Source organism: Syngnathoides biaculeatus, chromosome 7 (assembly GCF_019802595.1).
Source record: "Syngnathoides biaculeatus isolate LvHL_M chromosome 7, ASM1980259v1, whole genome shotgun sequence".
Taxonomy (NCBI): domain Eukaryota; kingdom Metazoa; phylum Chordata; class Actinopteri; order Syngnathiformes; family Syngnathidae; genus Syngnathoides; species Syngnathoides biaculeatus.
Genome location: NC_084646.1, coordinates 29,581,349 through 29,605,100, shown reverse-complemented (window position 1 = coordinate 29,605,100; position 23,752 = coordinate 29,581,349). Strand labels below are relative to the sequence as shown.

The 23,752-nt window shown below is 42.0% G+C and overlaps 1 protein-coding gene across 5 annotated transcripts in view; it reads right to left on the bottom strand.

The window, feature by feature from the left end:
• The window catches only part of LOC133503969 (BMP/retinoic acid-inducible neural-specific protein 3-like), a 108,445-nt gene that overhangs the window by 2,826 nt on the left and 81,867 nt on the right, over positions 1-23,752 (bottom strand). For all 5 annotated transcript variants that reach the window (XM_061826011.1, XM_061826010.1, XM_061826014.1 and 2 more), the window contains one exon: positions 15,905-16,127. In XM_061826011.1, coding sequence (XP_061681995.1) covers positions 15,905-16,127 — 223 coding nt within the window. The remainder of the gene's footprint in view (positions 1-15,904; positions 16,128-23,752) is intronic.

Here is a 23,752-nt window from a genome sequence, read left to right as displayed (position 1 = left end):
AATATGTGCAATCTTAGTATTCTAATATTTAACTGAGCTGAACTAATATTTAACATAAAACGTTAGTACTTACACAACCGGCAAAACCTATGTTTCATTTATGATGAGGACTGTGAGTACTTAGTAGGAAGTTGGGCAAGTAGAAACCTTAACTTAAACTTGCTTATAGGCCCAGACTACCTAAGCTTAGCTGGCTAACAACGAGACGCGTTTGTGATCAAACCGTGCTGTTGAAGAAACATCGAATGTGAGTAACTTCCTAACTTGTATGATGAGGGCCCTGAGGACTTATGGGAAATTTAGCAAGGCTTATCTTAGTACATCTTAGTAGCCAAATTGGTGCCGTATAGTTCGCGTTAAAGCTGCTTGGCCTAAATTGGCCTAGTGCGCTAACAACATTACCTATGTAGAGTATACAACGAGGAACAAACATCGAACGTGGCCTCAACCTTCAACTACTAGAGTGAGGGCCATTGTGCTTTGAATCCCTTCCATCCACATATCCTTTAAATCGCCATATCCTTTATATTTTCACACAGGTAGTATATGATTTGTGCACCTTGTGTGCTGACTGTGTTTACAGTGAAGAAAATAAGTATTTGAACATTCTGCTATAATGCAAGTTCTCCCACTTAGACATCATGGAGAGGACTGAAATTTTCATCATAGGTGCATGTCCACTGTGAGTGAGATAGATAATCTAAAAATAAAAATCCCAAAATCAAAATATATGATTTTTTTTTGTTTGATACAGCTGGAAATGAGTATTTTACCACCTGAGAAAATTAATGTTAATATCTGGTACAGTTGCCTTTGTTTGCAATTAGAGAGATCTAACTTTTCCTGTAGTTCTTCACCAGGTTTGCACACACTGCAGGAGAGATTTTGGCCCACTCCTCCACACAGATCTTCTCTAGATCAGACAGGTTTCTGGGCTGTCGCCGAGAAACACGGAGTTTCAGCTACCTCCAAAGATTTTATATTGGGTTTAGGTCTGGAGACAGGCTAGGCCACACCAGATCCCTGATATGCTTCTTACGGAGCCACTCCTTGGTTTTCCTTTCCCTGGATGTGTGCTTCGGGTCACTGTCATGTTGAAAGACCCAGCCACGACCCACCTTCAATGCTCTGACTGATGGAAAAAGGTTGTTCCCCAAGGTGCTTGGCAATTTCTTTGTATCACTTTCCAGCCGTGTGGAGTTGTACAATTTTGTCTCTGGTGTCTTTGGACAGCTCTTTGGTCTTGGCCATGTTACAAGTTTGAGTCTTACTGATTGTATGGGATGGTCAGGTGTCTTTATGCAGCTAACGACCTCACACAGGTGCATCTGATTCAGGATAATACATGGAGTGGAGTTGGACTTTTAAAGGCAGACAAACAGGTCTTTAAGTTCAAATACTTATTTGGAGTTGTATCACACAAATAAATCTTTAAATCATGCATTGTGATTTGTGGATTTTTCTTTTTAGATTATCTCTCTCACAGTGGAGATGCACCTACAATGAAAATTTCAGACCCCTCCATGATTTGTAAGTGGGAGAACTTACAATATAACAGGGTTTTCAAATACTTATTTTCTTCACTGTATTTGTCATGTCCCATTGGAATGGGGGTAGGACCCAAATGCAGGACTCGGACGATGCAAGGTAGTTCAAGGAGAAACATTTATTATATGCCGAGGTCAGGTATTGAGCAGGCGGTCAGATGCAGCAGCGGTAGTTGGGACGTCGGGCGAAGAGAGCAGGTGAGCGGGCAGGCAGGCGTCGGTACACAGAAGAACGATCAAGGCAGGCAGAAGTATCGAAGGAGTCAGGCTTACAAGGTTGGTCGGAGAACAGGCGAAGGTCGGTACACACAGGTTGACGATCAGGGATACCGGAGCACTCGAACGGGACATGAAGCTCAACGAACTGGCCCCGGCCAGTCGTCATCGGGGTCATATAAATACACAGCATAATCAGGCTGCATGAGGCGCAGGTGTGCACCTCCCAATCAGAGCAACCGCGGACACCCGCACAAGCCGGGCTGGAGCGACAGGATCATGACAGTATTTGATTGCTTTTATCTGACTTTAACTTTAACATAGATTAGGTAGAATGTGAATTGTGTATCTTATGTGCTGACTTTGTTTATTTGATTGCTTGTTTTGAGTATGTGCAGCCCGAAGGGGGGCACAATTCCTGTGCATCCTGTAGGCCGGTCCCGAGCCCAGATAACTGCAAAGGGCATCCGGAGTAAAACTGTGTCAACCATATATCAGTGTTCATCAAACAAATTCCATAAAGGATAGGTCGTGGCTCGGCCTAACTATGCCCACCCCCACCAATGTTAATCTGCAAGGCATAGGTAGAAATTCAGATAATGTAGATCAAAAATATAAAAGAGGAAAGCAGCTTGGTCGGCAGAAGAAGAAGAGAAATGCACAGACCCTAGAACTGTGTGTAGGAACTTTGAATGTTGGGACTATGACAGGAAAAGCTCAGGAGTTAGTTGACATGATGATTAGGAGAAAGGTTGATGTATTGTGCATCCAAGAGTTGAGAAAGGAAGAATGTTGAGTGGCCTTTCAGAAAGAGGTGAGACAGGCTCTCGATGTACAGGAAGACCTCCTGGAAGACTGGAAAACTATTGCCAATACTATTGTCAGAGGCAGGCAGGAGAGTACTTGTGGTACCTTCTGGTAGGAAAGGGGAGAAGGAGACTTGGTGGTGGAACCCCAAAATACAGGAAGTCATACAAGGATAGAGATTAGCGACGAAGAAGTGGGAAATGGAAAGGACTGAGGAGAGGTGGAAGGAATACATTGAGATGTGATATAGGATATGCCATAAAAATGACTTGAACTGAAGTCATCAATAGAAACCACAACACTGTTGCCAAGAGGATGAAGGGACAACCTTCTCACACATGTCAACGCGTTTGTGTTTGAATATCTTGAAAACTGGGTTACGTTTGTCTAAAAAAAATCATTGTGTGCCCTCTTATCTGCAAATGCCCCGACTAGTCACAAGGAGAATTTAATGTATACAAATGATATGCATCCATTCATTTTCTGAGCCGCTTATTCTCACGAGGGTCACGGGAGTGCAGGAGGTGGGGTACAACCTGAAGTCATTGCCACCCATCACAGGGGACATGGAGACAGACAACAGTCGCAATTTAGAGTCTCCAATTAATGCATGTGTTTGGGATGTGGGAGGAAACTGGAGTGCACGGAGAAAACCCATGCAGGCACAGGAAGAACATGCAAACTCCACGCAAGGGGGCCAGGATTTGAACCCCGGTCCTCAGAACTGTGAGGCCATTATGCTACAACGGTGCGAAGATGCAAAGTCGTAAATCCACACACAGCATTAAAAAAAAAAACATGTAAGTCATGGGTATATTTGTGGATCTGAAAAACATGTGCTGTATTGCTGCTATATGTTTAAAAATTGTGTCAAAACCCCTGAGCCAAAATGCTCCCCATACCCCCACCCTCTCTGTGTCTTCTGTGCAGGAAGGTTGTGCCTCAAGTCAGCGGTCCAAAACATTAGTTTCATGTCTTTTACAAAAAAAAGTGCACTCAAGAGTTCAGTATTGTGCACAAACACACAGTAACAGCATTTGAACCCCACGTTACATTCAGATCTTCTTTAAAGATCAAGTGTCATCCCTATAAACATTCTAAAATAGGTATTGTAATGAAAAATACATATAACATTATTCACTTCAATGTCTATACAAAAAAATAAATATGAGCAGAGAGCACATGCGATCCATGTGCAAAGTTGCGGAAGTGTCATTCGATGATATACAAGTGGTCGCCATATTGGCTGCATCCCCTGTCCGTGACGTCACCCCGGACATTCGCCATTGAATACACGCAGTGGACCCGACTATGGGGAACGAACACGCCCCTTCTGACACGGAAGCTCTTTTCGGAGAAGAGAACATCACACAACCGAGTGAAGTTACCGGGGCAATATTACCCTATTGTTTCGAGCCATACGGCGTTGTTCATAGCCACCGCCGTCCGCGATGAACAAAACTGTCGAGCCGGGGCGCTTTACGGCGTTGTCGATGATGCGATTTAGGGCAAAGGTAGAGGTGGCGAAGGCTAAACAAAAGGCATATGACAACATGTACACCAGGTTGGACACAAAAGAAGAAGAAAAGATTCTCTACATGTTGGCCGGACAGATGTACGGATTATAGATAGTGGCATTGCAGAGACAACAAGAAGTAGAACTGGAGTAGGCAGAAATGAAGATGTCGGGGTTCTTGCTTGGTGTGATCAGGTTGGATAGGGTTAGATATTAGGATGAGAAATAAGGGACAGCCAAAGTTGGATGTTTTGGAGACTGGGTTCGAGAGAGCCGACTCCGATGGTTTGGACATGTCCAGAGGCAAGAGAATGAGTATATTGGTAGAAGGGTGCTAAGGATGGAGCTTCCAGCCAAAAGAGCGAGAGGAAAACCAAAGAGAAGGTTGATGGGTATAGTGAGGGAAGACATGAGGGCAGTGGGTGTTAAAGAGGAAAATGCAGGACCTTGGACAGAAAAAAGATGACTTGCTGTGGCGACCCCTAACCGGACAAGCCGGACGGAAAAGAAGAAGTAGTAGTCTGTATGATATGATGTGAAAGTATGATTTAAATCATATTTATCATTTAATTTGATAAATTAAAACACCTCCAGTTAATTTGATTTTTTTTAATGAAGTACCACCTTTAAAAGAGACTAGTGACTGTAACTCTGAAACATGTCAAAAGCTTGAACTCTTGTGTCAAGAAAACAAGAAACCTCACCATGGCCTTTTTGGCCTTTTTAGTACCATGAATCTATGCCATCCTGATCAAACCAATTAAGAGTTGTTAAACTGGCTTTTCTTGCAGTTATTTGAAATTTATTAGAATTTTATACAACACAAAAAATAATTAAACTGATCACATTGTCAGTCAATGTGTTCAAAGTTTTGGCGTTGACTGTTTTCTTTGAGACCCATCTGTTTGTTATGCACATCTCATTGCTGTTGTGGCTGTGCACAGCAGGTGTGAGGAAGCTGTTCTGTCATCTGGATGAAGAGTGTCAGCGGGACATGTAAACTGTCGAGGAGACACAGTATGAACGACAGGCAAAGGAGAAGATCAGTCCCCAGGCTCCTATCTATTCATCTCTCACAGCTATTTTCACAAAGATCACTGCAATAATTGAAATTCATGGGAAAAATTATGATGTGTAAATGAACAAAAAAAAATAAACCATTTGTTTCTTCAGATAAAGCAAAGCAATGTACCTCCAAAATGAATGACAAAAGTCAATTCAACAACTTTACCTGGAGGTTCAAGATGGTAGCGGCTCATAGCAACGAATGTGGAGGGAGGGACAAAATGTTTACCGGTTTTTATAGCTACAGTGTAGAAAATAAGTATTTGAACACCCTGCTATATTGCAAGTTCTCCCACTTAGAAAGCATGGAGGGGTCTGAAATTTTCATCGTAGGTGCATATCTACTGCAAGAGAGATAATCAAAAAAGAAAAAGCCATAAATCTTTAAATTTAACAATTTATATGTGTGATACATCTGCAAATAAATATTTGAACACCCTAGAAAACCAATGTTAATATTCAGAACAGTAGCCTTTGCTTGCAATTACAGAGGTCAACTGCACACACTGCAGGAGGGATTTTGGCCCACTCCTCCACACATATCTTCTCTAGATCAGACAAGTTTCTGGGCTGTCGCTGAGAAACACTGAGTTTCAGCTCCCTCCAAAGATTTTCTATTGGGTTTAAGTCTGGAGACTACCGAGGCCACACCAGAACCTTGATATGCTTCTTACGGAGCCACTCCTTAGTTTTCCTGGCTGTTTTATTTGGGTCATAGTCATGTTGAAAGACCCAGCCACGACCCATCTTCAATGCTTTGACTGAGGGAAATGGTTGTTCCCAAAAATCTCACAATACATTGCCACGGTCATACCCTCATTAATACAGAGTAGTTGTCCTGTCCCATGTGCAGAAAAACACCCCCAAAGCATGAAGCTACCACACCAATGCTTCAAAGTAGGGATGGTGTTTTTGAGATGGAACTCATCATTCGTCTTCCTCCGAACATGGTTTGTGGAATTATGACCAAACAGTTGCATCTGACCACAAAGCTTTCTCCCATGACTCCTCTGTATCATTCAAATGGTCATTGGTAAACTTAAGATGGGCCTTGACATGTGCTGGTTTAAGCAGGGGAACCTTACATGCCATATGTGATTTCAAACCATGACTTCTTGGTGTATTACCAACAGTCACCTTGGAAACGGTGGTCCCAGCTCTTTTCAGGTCATTGACCAAGTCCTGTCGTGTAGTCCTGTTGCTGATTCCTCACCTTTCTGAGGATCATTGAGACCCCACAAGGTGATATCTTGCATGGGGCTCCACTCCGATTGAGATTGACTGTCATGTTTAGCTTCTTCTATTTTCCAAGGATTTCTCCAACAGTGGACCTTTTTTCGCCAACCTGCTTGGCAATTTCTCCATACCCCTTTCCAGCCATGAGGAGTTGTACAATTTTCTCGCTGGTGTCTTTGGAGAGCTCTTTGGTATTGGCCATGTTACAAGTTTGTGTCTTACTGATTGTATGGGGTGGACAGGTGTCTTTGTGCAGCTAATGACCTCACACAGGTGCATCTGATTCAGGATAATAATGGAGTGGAGGTGGACTTTTAAATGCGGACTAAGAGGTCTTTGGGAGTCAGAATTATAGCTGATAGACAGGTGTTAAATTACTTATTTGCAGCTGTATCACACAAATATATTGTTTAAAAAATCTTACATTGAGATTTCTGGATTTTTCTTTTACGATGATCTCTCTCACAGTGGACATGCACCTGCGATGAAAATTTCAGACCCCTCAATGATTTCTAAGTGGGAGAACTTACAATATAGCAGGGTGTTCAAATACTTATTTTCTTCACTGTACATACAATGTAGAATCTATCCATTCTTCCATCCATTTTCTGAGCCGCTTATCCTCACGAGCGTCGTGAGAGTGCAGGAGCCAATCCCAGCCATTATTGGGCACGAGGCGGGGTAGACCCTGAACTGGTTACTAGCCAATTACAGGTCACATGGAGACAGACACCAGTCAAACTCACAATCACACCTCGGGGCAATTTAGTCTCCAACTGTTTCATGTTTTGGGGATGTGGGATGAAACTGTAGTGCTGGGCGAAAACCCACACAGGCACGGGGAGAACATGCAAACTCCACACAGGAAGGTGATTTAACCCTGGTCCTCGGAATTGTGAGGCCAATGCTCTGCAGCTGCATCACCGTGCACCCATGTACATTCTAAAAATATTAAAAAGGGCACCAGGGCACTCACCTTAAGAAAATGGATGGATGGATGATGGATGGATGGATGATGGATGGATGGATGATTATAATATGTCAAAATAATGCTTTTAATAGATAGCAAAAATAAGAGATTTTCTTTTTGGTTGGATTTTGGTTCACAGTTGCTCTCGGACTATACAGGGTTCTTATAATTTTTGCCTCATGCATGTTAAGTTTGCAAATTGGCAGCTCATTTTGCAGAATTCTATCTATCTATCTATCTATCTATCTATCTATCTATCTATCTATCTATCTATCTATCTATCTATCTATCTATCTATCTATCTATCTATCTATCTATCTATCTATCTATCTATCTATCTATCTATCTATCTATCTATCTATCTATCTATCTATCTATCTATCTATCACTGAAACAAGCTATGGTGTCCATGAAAAGGACACGTTGCTTGTATGGTCTCATGTAAGACACGTTGCTTGTATGGTCGCATATGTTTCTCCATAAAGCGTGTATGTACCTTCCAGCATTAATGGTGCATTCATAGATGTGTACACATCCCTTTGGCACTCAGACAACCTCATACCACCACAGATGCTGGCTTTTGAACTTTGCGTCCACAATTTCTCAAAAACAATTTCTAACATGGACTTGTTGGACCATAGAGCACTTTTCCACGTTGCATTAGTCCATCTTAGATGCGCCGGCAGTGTCTTGGGTTGATAAATGACTTTTGCTTTGGACAGAAGATTTTTAAGTCTCACTTACGGCTGTAGTGCCATACTGTATTTACTAACATTGATTTTCTGATGTGATCCTGAGCCTGTGTGCTAATATCTTTCACACGTTGATCTCAGCTTTTGATGCAGTGCCACCTGAGGGTTCGAAGTCATAGGCATTCAATGTTAGTTTTCGGCCATGCCGCTTACGTGCAGTTATAAAATTCGTGTCCTAGTCTGTATATGACTTGGAAATACCTGATTACTGCTTTATCCAAAGCTCCAGGGGCAGAAGCATGGTTATCTAACTGACCACATGGAGGGAAAGTGTGGCATTTTTTGCTCTGTAAATGACCCCTGAACAATTTGTGCTCTAAATGCATTTCCTGTACCTATCATGTGACCAACAGTCTTCCTTTACTTTGCAACTCATGATGTAAATGGTTCAGTTTCTCAGTCAAATCTCCTAAAAACGTGAGGTCAAGTATCCGTTTCATGTCCTCAAACAGTGATGCAATTTTCCCCTTTGACATCATGAAGGTTTTGATTTCACTCGGAAATACCAAAAAACGCTGCAGAATTCATCCCTTGCTGAGCCATCAGATTTCTGTGTGAAGTAACAGGTCATCATATTCCACAAACAACTCCTGCAATAGCACACGAAACATCCTGTGTTGTTTGGCTTTTGGAACACTCGTCTCGCAAATAAGACAATAGTAGTAGTTTTAGTAGTAGTAATAGTTTTTCATTAAAAGATGTAAAAAATGAGTTTTCCTCCTAATCACTGTGAAAATTATAAGTACTTTTTTGTTTTTCTGCCATGTTTTTTTTTCGGGGAGGAGGGGCAAAGTACAAGTAAGCTAACTCTTCAACATTGCTGCACTGTATCACAAAAGTGATGAGGAACTCTGAAACTAGGTCAGAGTTCGTAATACATAAAATATGTAAAAAAATTTTGTTACATTATATTTTGTTATTTTAAATATTACATTAATGTAACCAATTCTGATTAAAAATTCAAATTACGCAAAAATAATGACACTAACAACAAATTGTGACCGGGACTATTTTCAGAACATCCCTCACGGCCACCTTAACCTTAGAGAACCCAAGACATCCAAAACTTCTTGAAATTTTATGTACAAACTAAATTAGTCAATAAGCATCAAAGGTACAAAAAACATCATATTTGGAAAAATGTACTCATTAATTTCCGGTTGTGGAAGAGGCCTCCCTCTGAAACATGAATAGGGGAATCTCCACAAACAGTCACTCTAACGTGGACACATGTGAGACGTTGGGCTTTAAGGGTAAAAAGAGTAACTGTGGTACGTTGTGTTTATACAGTGGGCCCTTAATTACACTGGGTCATATGTGATCCCATGGATAACCCTCATGGTTAAGTGGTCCTCACTGGTAACCATCTGCCTGTGGGCACCGCATTGGTGACCGCTGTTCACCAGCCACTGAACTAAGTATTGAACACATCACCATTTTTCCAACTGAATATACAATACAGATGTTGGGAACAATGCTAATAATTCATACATCGAAAGAAAGTAGAACAAAAAAGATCCGAAATTAAGTTGTATGTAAAACTGAAATGACAGGGAAAAAACATTGAACAAAGAAGAAATGAAGACGAAAAAGCCATAGAAAACCAAGAAAAAAGTGAAATCTATCAATAATCAAACAGCAATCAACCCCCTTGTCGTTGCAAATGAATATCAGATATTTTCTCCTAATTGAAGACCAGCAAAAAAGTCTAATTTCCGAGGTGTGAGTCCAGACATCTAATGATGGGTAAAGCTTAGGGCTGTCTCAAGAACATCACAAACTAATTGTTGCAAAACATAATGATGCCATTGGTAATTGGCACCTATTTAAGCTTCTAAATGTTACAGTGAATATGGTTGTGGTCAAAATACTCAAGTGGACTGCCAATAATACCACCATACATTTGTCTCAATCAGTTGTTCCTCAGAAGATTTCTGACCGAGGAGTGAATAGAAAATTCTGAAGAAGTGTCCAAGAACCAAGGACTACTTATGGAGAGTTAAAAAAAAAAAAAAATGGAATTAACGGGTACCGTAGTCACAAAGAAAACAGTAAGTAACCTACTCTGCCGTCACGGCCTCTGTGCACATTTACCATGCATGACCCTATTACAGATTTTTTTTTTAAAGCTTCTTTAAGGTTTCCTAAATAACATTTGTGAAAGGCAGCACAATGGATTAGCTGGTTAGAGTACTGCCCTCACATTTCTGGTGACTAGGGTTCAAATCCCAATCTCACAATCTCGCCTCTGTGGAGTTTGGATGTTCATCCCATTCCTCCGTGGGTTTTCTTCGGGGGTTCCGGTTTCTTCTCATATCACAAAAACATGCATTCATTGGAGACTCTAAATTGGCCCTGGGTATGATTGTGAGTGTGACTGTTGTTTGTCTCTATCTGCCCTGTGATTGGCTGGCAACCAGTTCAGGGTGTACCCCACCTCCTGCCAGATGAAAGTTAGGATAGACCCTAGCACTCCTGTGACCCTTGTGAGGATAACTGTGACACCCTAGTGTGCACAAGGAGGGTATTTGATTTTTGTTGTTGTTGTTATAATCACTGTTTTCGTTGGTTAATGTTCAGAGGTTTTTACAGTTGCTTTTTCCACATGGGCTGTGAAATGGTTGTAGTACGCCTCTGGGACAGGAAGGGGCAATGTGGGGGACTGGGTGGTGTTGGCGGCGACAATAGAGCTCATGCACATGACGTCACAGTTTGCATGGCGCCATATTGCTGGTCAAATCTAGCTGCTCTGCTCTGCGGGAGCCATTGAGCAGATTTTTCAAATTGCCCGAGACCTCTTGTGCTGTTGGTTGTCACAACAGATGAGACAGATATTCAAAGAGATCATTCCATGGAATACCAGCTGAAAAGACCAGAAAATATTGATGGATTTCGGCAATTAAACATGATGGATAGTGCCCAACCAAAATACACACGTCTGTGTAGCAATCGCTTCATTTCAGGTAGGAATTATTCTTTCAATCACAATTTACAAGGAAAAATTATAATGCCATGTTGGCACATTTGAGAACAATGCGTATTTTAAAAAAAATTAATAAACCACTTGTCGTAGCAGAAAGGTTAACGTGTGGCCGCCATCACTTCCATGTATGTTCCGTAGAGACGATTCTTTAGTTGATGAATGAGAGTTTGTGTAAAACCAGAGGCCATTTATTTAAATAGTGTTTTTTTTTTTTTTTTTTTTTAATACGAGCAGAAAAGATTGATGGTTTCCGGCTAAGGTTAATGTGTAGCTGAATACACTTCCACGTTCATAAGCTGTCAACCCGTCATCTTTTTTTTTCCAATGATAGTTGATGAATGCGAGTTTGTGTAAAACCAGGGGTCATTTATTTAAATATTGGTATTTGTATTGAATACTAGCTGAAAAGATCGATGGATTCCAGCAAAGACTAACGTGTAGTCAAATACGCTTCCGTGTTCACGAGCCGTCAATGCGTCACTATGTCGGATTTATGCCAAAGAAGTATTTGTATGCATCCAGACTTTTATACGCTTTCAAACCTTTCTGTGTAAATCTCGACATCTTACTCACCAGATACATGTGTATATCCAGTTGTCCAAGACAAGCGGAAGCGAATTAACAGTCCAATTTCTTATCGGCGAAAACATTGACTTCGGCATTAAATATGGGTCCTATAGGCCAAGTGTCTCTCATTTTTCTATATACCTTCATTTATTATCACCTTATAAATGTTTAACGGTATCGGAAAAAACTCTGAGCGTCGTGCTATAAGACATTTTCGTTTCGTTTCAACGGACTTAGCATTGAACAATGCTTTGTTTGACCGTCAATATGGCCAGTCACATGATTTCAGTGACGTAGGTCCACAAAGTCTATTGAGCCTGTGCACATGATGTCACCATTTTCACTGCGCCATTTTGCCGGTCAAAAAGAGCTGCTCAACAGTGTGGGTAACATTGAACCGGAGCAGAATTTTCACAATGCCTGAGACTTGTTGTACTGTTGGTTGTTACAACAGATGAGACAGATATTCAAAGAGATCATTCTATATAATACCAACTGAAAAGACGAGAAAAGATTGATGGATTTCGGCTATTAAATGTGATGGATGGTGCCCAACCAATTACACACGATTGTGTAGCAATCACATCATTTCAGGTAGGAATTATTCTTCTCAATCTCAAATTCCCAAGAAGTATTTATAATGCCAAGTTGGCTCTTTTGACAACAATGCGTTTAAAAAAAATATCGCAGGGAGTCCTCTCCAATGTAGACGGAAGGGTTTTGCGGCCACACTTTTTGATATGCATTGTTCTCAAATGAGTCCAATGCATATTTTAAAAAAGAAAATAAACCGTCTGTCACAGTTACATACGTTAACGTGTGGCCGCAACATGCTTCCTTGTACGGGGGCTGAAGCCTTTCCCAGCGGTTTATTTTCTTTGTTTAAATACGTATTGGACTCATTTGAGAACAACGGATATTTAAAAAAAAAAAACATCTGTCACGAAGTGGATTACCGAAGTTTAAGGTGTGGCCCCAACACGCTTCTGTGTACAGAGGAGCTGACTCGCTGTAATTTTTTTTTTCCAGTCATAGTTAATGAATGTGAGTTTGTGTAAAACCAGGGGTCATTTACTTAAATATTGATATTTGTATTGAAAAAAAATCTGCGTTTCCCCATCACTATGTGGGATTTATTCTTGATTGAGAACATATCCAGCAACGAAATATTTGTATGGGTCCAGACTTTTATACCCTTTCAAACATCTGTGTAAATCTTGAAGACTTACTCCGCAAATACATGTGTAGATCCACTTGACCAATACAAGCGGAAGCGAGTTAATAGTTCACTTTCTTATTGGCGAACCATTGACTTCGACATTAAATATGGGTCCTCTATGCAAAGTGTCTCTAATTTTTCAACGTGCCTTCATTTATTATTACCTTCGAATCTTCGAAGATTTGTTTCGTTTCGTATCAACGGACTTGGCATTGAAGAATGCTTTGTTTGACCGGCAATATGGCCAGTCACGTAATTTCAGTGACGTAAGTGCACGAGCTCTATAGGCGGTAAGATAAGCACCTCTGTGTCATTGTCTCAGTGAAATACCAGTCACCAACATGTCTCTGTCTCTCCTTCCGACAAATGTCGCAGTTTGGTCGCAATTCACTCGCCCGCAGCTAAATGGATTGTGTTGGGTAGAATCCCAAATTGAGCATGCAATGTTTGGAAATGCAATGTGGAAAGCATTTATGTTTAGGCAGTAGTAGTGGTGGGGCGAGCCGCTTCGCGCCGCACACACACACTGACACACACACACACGTCCTGAATAGGTGCGAATGTTTACTTTTTCTCTTTCTGATTCTGTTACCTCAAATGTATGCAAAATACAATTACATATAAGAAATTATAACTTATATCATTATATTGAAGAGTTATATATGTTAGTTAGTTGTAAGTAAAGGTGAATTTGACATTTTCAAATATGAGGAAAATGTTTGCGTTGCTTGTGAAATCTGTGAAATGGAAACTTCCTGTACATATTATACTTTCGTATAAATTAGCACAATTGTGCAAATTTTGAACAGCTTTGTATTTGGAGGATATGTTTAATAAGGTCATTGCCACAATGAAGTTCACGTCAACATGTCTCCATCTCTCCTTCCTACAACTATTTCAATGTTTTAAAGGTAGATTGGCAGTGCAGTGAACTGTCATACAAACTTTTGTTTTGAACCCTGTAACATAAACAGCTCAGATAATGGATGGATGGATGGATGGATGGATGGATGGATGGATGGATGGATGGATGGATGGATGGACATTTGGAGAACTCAGTACTGTTTGGATGCCATATTGCACACCATGTTTGGAGGAAAAATGACACTCCACATCATCCGACAAACAGTATAGCAACTGTGAAGTTCGGTGTTGGGAAATGATGGTATGGGGCTGCTTTTGAGGACATTTTCCTGGTAAACTTCACGTTATTCAAGGAGGAATGAATGGGAAAATGTACATCGATATTCTTGACAAAAATCTTCTGCCATCTACAAGGATGATGAAAACGGAACTGAACATTCCAGCAGGATAGTAATCCAAAACATATTCAAAGGAAAATCTCAATTCTCAATTCTCGGGAGAATGCATTTACTCTTCATACTTTTCCAAAAGACCCAGTTCGTCGTGAAAAATGTATTGCACAGATGCAAAGGACAAGAGCTATGTGGGTTCCAAATGCCAGGTAGGTGGATATACAGCTACTAAAAAAAGCAATAGTTGTGGAGGGGGTGGGGCGTAATCCTCTCAGAATGTAACAAAAGATCCACGTACGTAAGTCAGGGGTGCTAAATGAGTCAATGTGCCCGTCGGCACTGTGGATGGCTTCGGCGGGATTCTCTTCTTTGAAAAGAGCTTCCGTGTTCCATAGCAGGTGCCACTATGCGTTTTCAATGCCGAATGTCCCATTGTAACATCTGCTGATGACGTTGGAGGCAAAATGGCTACCACTTTGATGTCGAATGAGACTTCCACAACTTTGTGCATGGATGACACTCCCGGTACTGAAAAGTCTCCTTGTGATTAATGCGCATGCGGGTATGTTTTGTCAACTTCCAGCCAGTCTGAAACATCCCCATCCATGCTTCAATGTGTGCCATTCGACAACTTGTCGCCGAGTGTTCATGTTCGCTATGGTCGTCTCAGAAAGACAAACGCAGCGAACGTACATATATGTATATATCTTTTTATCAACTTTTGTTTTAAGGTTAGGTTCGGGTTAGGGTTAGGATATAACATATGTTAGCTCCCTCTATGTAGAAGAAGCGGAACTATGAGAGCGGGTGATTTCCCAGTAGGAGTCTGCTACGTACCCAGAGTTCCCCTGTTAGTAATGCATGTGCATTAATCACAAGGAGACTTTTCAGCATGGGGCAGCGCTCAGATCGGTCATATTTATTTTTTTCATATAGACATTGAAGTGAATAATGTAATCTTATAATGTATTTTTCATTACAATGTCTATTTTACAATGTCTACAGGGATGTCAGTGGGGATTTAAATGGGTTCATGATTATTTGAAGAAAATTGACTCGTTCTGGGTTCCCACCATCATGTCATCATGTGTTTATTGTTCATATAGCAGCATCCACAGAGGGTTCGCTAACATGTTTTGTGGGTTTGGTCATGTGACTTTTGCAATGCATGTGTGAGGGCAGTTAAGACATAAATATCAGTCGATTGTGGAGGGCGATCACACTCAGCATGGCAGACCCCACAGATGGGTGCAAACGGATAAATCTATTCACAATCTCTGTTTATTTCGGATTCCACAAAGGCAATATTAATCAGAACGGGGAAACCTACAACATGTTCTTATAATCCAAACATTTTTTTGATCATCTTTATAAATACCGTAAACTTTGATTTTACAGGAGTCTTAATTTCCTTATAGTAAAGCAGGTCATCTAAACCTCATCAGGTGTGAGACTATAGCCAACGTCAGAAGCACCTTGAATATCAAAGGCATAATACAATATATTGTGTGCAAGATTACCATAATGCCTAGTTCAGGCAATTGCCAAACTGCTGTGCACAGAGCAAGCAGAAGAAACTAAATGAACTGTGCCATTTTCAGACAGCTTGAAAGGACATGTGATGTGGCTGCAGGGTTTCGAATTTTTGCTTATTACTTCATATAGTGTTGCATGCTGGCACAGACACACACTGACACATACACATAAGCACACACTTCATGCCAACAGCAAGGTCAGCAGGAATCCTTCAACAACACCAGAGTATCTCACCTCTCTCTCAGCATAATGATTTTGGGCTTGGTACGGCACCTCTTGCTGAGGGTGAAGAGCTTGTTGATGATGTGCCCAGATTTGCTCAGAAACTGTTGGGTGTTGAGTTCCAGCTGTTTGTAGCGTTGATGAATTGCTGGCTCGATTTTCCACAAGTACTCGATGGCAGAGGTGTTCAAAGCGTATGATGTGGGAAGCTTTCGAACAAAGTTCTGAAACTCATCTGAAAGGTGGGTAGATAAATGTGAAGACTTATATTTAATTATTATTTCCACACACAAGCTTTCCCCACTTTGCTCTAACTATATTTGGCTAATTTAATCGGACTAGATGAGAAAATCCCTTCATACAGGCCACATGGGCAGCTGTTGGGCTAACTGGAAGTGATATTGTTTGATGAATATGATAATGAAAAACGGCAGAGCTAAATAAGGGCTTGTTTTTTTTTCAGTTTATGAAATGCCGAAAGCTCTTCCAGAGCTTATTTCTTTTTGAAAAGAAAATAGGTTTGACATAGAGCACAAGGGATGGGAACTTACAGGTTATCTGAGCAACTATCAAATAAAAGCAGAGTTTAACATTAACAGATTAATTTCCAGGGTAGTCAACAACAATTTATTTATTCTCACTGATCTGAAACTCAGATGATAAAATGATTGCTTTAGAGGCCATCAGTCATCTTAATGATGAAAGATTTGATAAATAATGTAATAAAAGCTCTTCCCAAGTGATAATTTCAGTCAAAAATCACTGTAGATGTTTGTAAAATCGAGAGGCTGCATTCATATGAAAACATGCATAATAAATGACATTTAACATTAAAATCCATCCATCCATTTTATGAGCCGCTTATCCTCATGAGGGTTGCAGGAGTGCTGGAGCCTATCCCAGCGGTCATACACCCTGAACTGGTGGCCAGCAATCGTAGGGCAGACAGAGACAAAAGTCGCACTCACAATCACACCGAGGGGCAATTTAGAGTGTCCAATCAATGTTGGATGTTTTGGGGGTGTGGGAGGAAACCGGAGTGCAGAAACCCATGCAGGCATGGGCATGGGGAGAACATGCAGACTCCACACAGGTGGAGCCGGGATTTGAACCCCATTCCTCAGAACTGTGAAGCCAATGCTCTATAGCCGCCTCACTTTGCTGCCTAACACTAAAATATTTTCAAAATAATTTTATTTTTAGTGTGAGCACAACTTTTTCATCTTGAAATCCAAATTAGAAGGTTACAAATACACTCTAAAATACAAATTATATTGTCATAACATTGACATATGCAGTGAAACATCCATGGTGTAATGATGGTCAACCTCTCATTTACTTATATTTAAACAAAACCTTTGGGTGTGTGGTAGGTATTCACATCTCTCCTAGGCTTGAGTCCTGTGACCTGCCACTTCTCCCTTTGGGACTGGTTGAGCTTCAGTTGGGCTGGGGACTACCCTGGGTCCTGGGGAGTGGATGTCAACCCTGTAGTTGGGTCCCCCACTAAATGGGCTCCCTTGGCTCAGCCCTCACTTGCTGGTGGAGGAGACCCACCCTTCCTCAATGCCCGCTCAGTAACTCCTTACACTATATGACCAACATGCTTGTAATATGATGTTCAAATACGTTCCATAAATATATTATTGGCTTCGCTTGGGCTTGGACCTCTAATAGCTAAACCTATCCACAAATAAGAAGAGTTTGACTGTTATAACATTACTTGTCCTCAAATATCTAGATTGCCTATTGTTCTGCTGTGATTTGGACCCCTTTCCCTTTGTCCGTTCTGGGCCTCTGTCTCCTAAAACCCTTTTCTATCCAGCTGCAACATCAGAGTATTTAAAAACAAAAACAAAATAAGGATAGGGAGTATTTCAAAGTTGGAGTTGCACAGAAATACTGTTCCAGGACAAAACGCAAACAGATCCATCATTCTGCATGGCAGGGGCGTGGTCATGCCACTGCCTCGTGGGTATCTGCTGCTGGAAGCTGCCTCCTCACCTCCACCTCGTTGATGTTAATTATGTCATGTTTTTAAGCCTTGTTTGTCGTCAGTAGTTGCCAGTCCGTTCAGAATCAGAATTAGAATCAGCCTTATTGGTCAAGTAAGTAAAAACACACAAGGAATTTTTCTCCGGCAGTTGGACATTCAAAACAAAGAACAAACAAAGGGAAAGCAACAACAAAAAATAAGAACAAGCCTTTTCTGTTGATAGGAACTATTCCTTTTAAGAGTCGTGCAAGATGTAAAATTTTCTTCATCTAGAATAGATAAGCGATAGGTGTGTTATTGATTTATTTGTATGATACAGCTCAAAATAAGTATTTGAACACCTGAGCAAACCAATCTTAATATTTAGTACAGCAGCCTTTGTTTGCAATTACAGAGGTGAAATGTTTTCTGTAGTTGTTCACCAGGTTTGTACACACTGCAGGAGGGATTTTGGCCCAGTCCTCCAAACAGACCTTCTCTAGATCAGGCAGGTTTCTGGGCTACCGCTGAGAAACACGAAGTTTCAGCTCCCGAAGAACATGCAAACTCCAGTCAGGCATGGGTGGTGGGTGCGAGTACTCAGAACTGTGAGTCCAACGCTTTCCAGCTAATCCCCCTTACCCTTACTATAATTGAAGCCATGCTGGAACCTATCCCTGTACACCCTTAATTGGTCACTGACTAATGCAGGGCACATATAAACAACCGTTTGCAGTCACATTCACACCGATGGGCAATTCTGTCTTCAGTTAGCCTACCATGCAGACCCCACACATAAAGATGAAAAATTGGCCATTTAACAGTTGGGGTCGTATCGTGTGTGGTGTGCTCTGATACAGTGAAGAAAATAAGTACAAAGATAGATAGACAGATGTTCAAGTACTTATTTGAAGCTGTACCACACAAATAAGTCTGTTTCTTTTGGCTCGTCCCTTCCGGGGTTGCCACAGCGTGTCATCTCAGATGAACGCACATATTTGTTTGGCACAATTTGTACGCCGGATGCCCTTCCTGACGCAACCCTTCTCAGGGAGTGGAGGCCACAGTGGAATAGAAACCCACAACCCCTGGTTTACCGAGCCACACAAATAAACAGTTAAAAAAAAATCATTCATTGTGATTTCTGGATTTTTCTTTTTAGATTATCTCTCTCATAGCTGACATGTACCTACAATGAAAATTTCAGATCCCTCTATGATTTTCAAGTGGGAGAACTTGCAATATAGAAGTGTGTTCAAACACTATTCCTTCACTATATATCTTGTTAGTATATATATTGTATACATATTGTTCGTGCTTGTGGTACGGGTTGGTGGGTGCGTGGTATGGAAGTGTCTATTTCAAATCTGCAGTAAAAGCAATTTAGGTCATCAGCTAGCCTGCTCTTGTTTTCTACCGGGGAACAACGTCGCTTGTGGTTAGTGAGCTATTGTAATCTGTGCCAAAAGGAGTATACGCGTGAGTATATGGACTTCTTGTTGAGTGTATGTGCTACGTTGCCGTGTCTCTACGTTCTTGTGCCTCGTATTCATATATTTCTTGTTTCAGTCACTGTGATTAACCACACAGGGGAGTCTGGAAAAGGTTACAAAGCCATTTTCTAAGGCTTTGGGGCTCCAGCAAACTACTATCAGACCCATTATCCACAACTGGGAACAGTGGCAAACCTTCCCAGGAGTTGACGACCAAATAAAATTACTCCAAGTGTGCAACGATTTCTCATCCAAGAGGTCACACAAGAATCTTGAAAAACATCTAAAGACATGAAGGGCTCACTGGCCTGGTCAGTGTTAATAACTCTACCATCAGAAAGACACCTGCCAAAATTGACATCCAAGCCCAAGCAAAAAGCCCTGCTGTCAACAAAGGCTCGCCTCACATTTCCCAGACAACATTTTTATGATTCTCAAGACTTTTGGAGAAACATTCTGTGGAATGACGAGTCAAAAATTGAACTTTTTGGAAGGTGTGCAGCCTGTTACATCTGTTGTAAAAATTGCACATTATAACATGCATGCTGAAACACACCAGAAAGGCTAAAATTAAAAAATGTTGAATTTGTCAATGTCAATGTCCGGATCCAATAGCGATGCTGCAGTGTGACCTGAAAAGGACAGTTGATGCTAGAAAAACTTCCAATATGGCAAAGTTGAAAGAATTCTGCAAAGAAGAGTGGACAAATTCCTCCAGAGTGAGATGAAAAAGACTCATCACCATTTATCGCAGATGCTTGGTTTCCATTATTGCTGCCAAGGGTGGAACAACCCATAATTAGGTTGACTTGGGAACTACTTTTTAACAGGGGTCAGAAAGTTTTTTTTTTTTTTTGCCTTAATTGAATTGTCATTTAAAAACTGCATTTTGTATTTTCTTGGGTTGTCTGTTAGTGATATCAAAATTGTTTTGATTTGAAACCTTTGTGTGTTATATGCAAAATAATAAAACTGAAATCAAGAAGGGGGCGAATACCTATTTATGGCACTGTATAAGCTGATGCCAATTATTCCAACAGTTATGAGATCATAAAGTGTGAAGATTTTGTGTGTGGCACTGAAATAAATTTTCCATCCATCCATTAGCTACCACTTTTCCGGGTCGGGTTGGAGGGGAAGTAGCTTCAGCAGGGATACCCAGACTTCCCTTTCCCCAGCCACTTTTTCCAGCTCTTACATAGTCTCTTCAGCTTGTCATGGGTCATCCTCGGGGTCTCTTTCTGGTGGGACAGGCCCGGAACACCTCACCAGGAAGGCGTCCAGGAGGCATCCGAATCAGATGCCCCAGCGACCTCATCTGGCTCCTCTCAATGCGGAGGAGTCGCGGCTCGACCCCTGCGGATGACCGAGCTTCTCAAGCTATCTCTAAGGGAGAGCCCGTACACCCTGCTGAGGAAACTCATTTTGGCTGCTTGTATGCGGGATCTTGTTCTTTCGGTCACAACCCACAGCTCACGCCCATAGGTGAGGGTAGGAAAGCAGATCAACTGGTGAATTGAATGCTTCGCCTTTCGACTTAGCTCCCTCTTTACCACAACGGACAAAATCCACTGCAGACGCTGCACCGATCCATCTGTCGATCTCCCACTCCATTCTTCCCTCACTTGTGAACAAGACCCTAAGATACTTGAACTCCTCCACTTAGGGAAAGATCTCATCCCCGACCAGGAGAGGGTACGCCACCCTGTTCTGCCTGAGGACCATAGTCTCAGATTTGGAGGTGCTGATTCTTATCCCAGCCGCTTCACACTCGGCTGCGAATTGCTCCAGTGAGAGCTGGAGATCACGGCTTGATGAAGTCAACTGAACCAGGCCACCAAAGAGGCCACCAAACTGTACACCCTCTCCGCCTCGTCTGCGCCGAGAAATTCTGTCCATAAATGTTATGAACAAAATTGGTGACAAAGGGCAGCCTTGGCAGAGTCCAACTATCACCAGAAAGGAGTCTGACTTATTGCCGGCAATGCGGACCAAACTCTGACAGCGGTCGTACAGGGACCGAACTGCTCGTATCAGGGGATTCGGTACCCCATACTCCCAAAGAACCCCCAACAGGACTCACCGACGGACATGGTTGAAGGCCTTCTCCAAGTCCACAAAACACATGTAGACCAATTGGGCAAACTCCCATGCACCCTCGAGGACCCTGCCAAGGGTGTCGAGCTGGTCCGCTGTTCCACAGCCAGGACGAAAACCACATTCAACCCTCAACCCCAGAGATAGAAGAGCACCCAGACAGGGTCTAACCCCTCTCAAGAGGACTGTATCTAGTCAGAACGTCTAGATCTCATGCAGCAACTTGGGCTCCTTCCCTGCCAAAGAGGTGAAATCCCATGTCACTAGAGCTAGTTTCTGTAGCTGGAGATTGGATCACCAAGGTCCCCGCCTTTGGCCACTGCCCAGCTCACATTGCACCCAACCCCTATGGCCCCTTTCACAGGTGGTGATCACATGGGAAGGGGGACCCATGTTACCCTTTCAGGTTGTGCCTCGCCGAGACCCATGGGTGCAGGCCCGGCCACCAGGCGCCTGCCTTCGAGCCCCAACTCCAGAGGGGGGCCCCGGTGACCCACATCCGGGCAAGGGAAACCAAAATCCAATTTTTGTTGTCATCACAGGGGTTTTGGAGTCGTATGACCTGTTAGCCATGGGTGAAATAAATTTTATTCTGACAATTTGCATTCTCATAAGAAATGACCTTCTATTTTAGGTCACGACTTGGGGTAAGCTGACAACAGTCAAATTTAGCCGACTGAGAGTTACTGTACATAGCTCACTGTTCACGGTTCATTTGGGTCATTGCTATTCCACTTAATTCCAGTGGGTGATGAGTGTTTGAAACTGTTCCTGACTGTCAAAACTAACAAGGAAGAAGGAGAAAACGTCTGAGCTGTGTGTGGAAAGCTTAAAACATTAGAATAAATGTTCGAAATATCCAGTCATCCATTTTCTTAGCTGCTTATCCTCACAAGGGTCGCGGGGAGTGTTGGAACCTATCCGAGCTGTCAACAGTCAGGAGGCGGGGTGCACCCTGAACTGGTTGCCAGCCAATCGCAGGGCACATAGAGACAAACATTCGCATTCACAATCACACCTAGGGGCAATTTAGAGTGTTCAATTAATGTTGCATGTTTTTGGGATATGTGAGGAAACCGGAGTCTCCGGAGAAAACCCACGCAGGTAGGGAGATTACATGCAAACTCCACACAGGCGGGGCCAGGATCGAAACTGGGTCCTCACAATTGTGAGGCCAATGCTTTACCAGCTGAGCCACCGTGTGTTCGAAAATTGCTGGTTAAATTTCTTTAATAAGATTTTTTGGCACAAAGAATATCAACATCGCGTGGTTAAACATGTCCCTTCTACTTTTATTTAAGAAATGGCTCATGGGGGGGTGCCTTAGATGTCTAAGTGCCGTGCTTGATAGAATTTCACGCTAACCAGGGACCACTGTGCTTTTTCCTCTCCTCACATTTTATTTGACTTTTTACTCTCTCCACTACTAACTGACACACATACATAGGGTTGACGTTTCATGAAAATACACTCAACAACAAGAGGTTGTTTGATCTAAAAAAAAATTTAAAAACAGCAAAAGAAAAATGATTACTTCAAACAAGCAAGTCTTCTGCCGAGGAATGCTGTTGGTTAACTTTATGAATAATGTATAACAGTCTCCCAAGGAAGGTGTATTTGTTAGCTTGAGTTGATTACATTCTTGTAGCTTCTGACACAACACAAAAGTGAACAAGTCGGCACCAATAATCTTTGAAATAAAGGTTTTATTATGGATTGTGTTGCAGAAATGTTTTCTATTATTCTCCATTGCATTTTTATTACAGTTTAAAATGAAGAAACATTGATTCCATACAAGGGGCACGGTGACGCAGCTGGAAAGCGTTGGCCTCATATTTCTGAGTTCCCGGATTCAAACCTGGACCGGCCTGTGAGGAGTTTGCATGTTCTCCCCGTGTCTGCGTGGGGTTTCTCCGGGCACTCTGGTTTCCTCCCACATCACGAAAACATTCACCATCAGTCGGACACTCTAAATTGCCCCGAGGTGTGATTGTGAGTGCGACTTGTCTCTCTCCATGTGCCCTGCGATTGGCTGGCAACCAGTTCATGGTGTACCTGATGATAGCTGGAATTGGCTCCAGCACTCCCAGTGGACCTTTTTTCACCAAGCTGCTTGTCAATTTCTCCGTAGCCCTTTCCAGCTGTCTCTGGTGTCTTTGGACAGCTCTTTGGTCTTGGCCATGTTAACAACTGTGAGTCTTACTGATTGTATGGGGTGGACAGGTGTCATTATGCAGCTAACGACCTCACACAGGTCCATCTGATTCAGGATAATACATGGAGTGGAGGTGGACT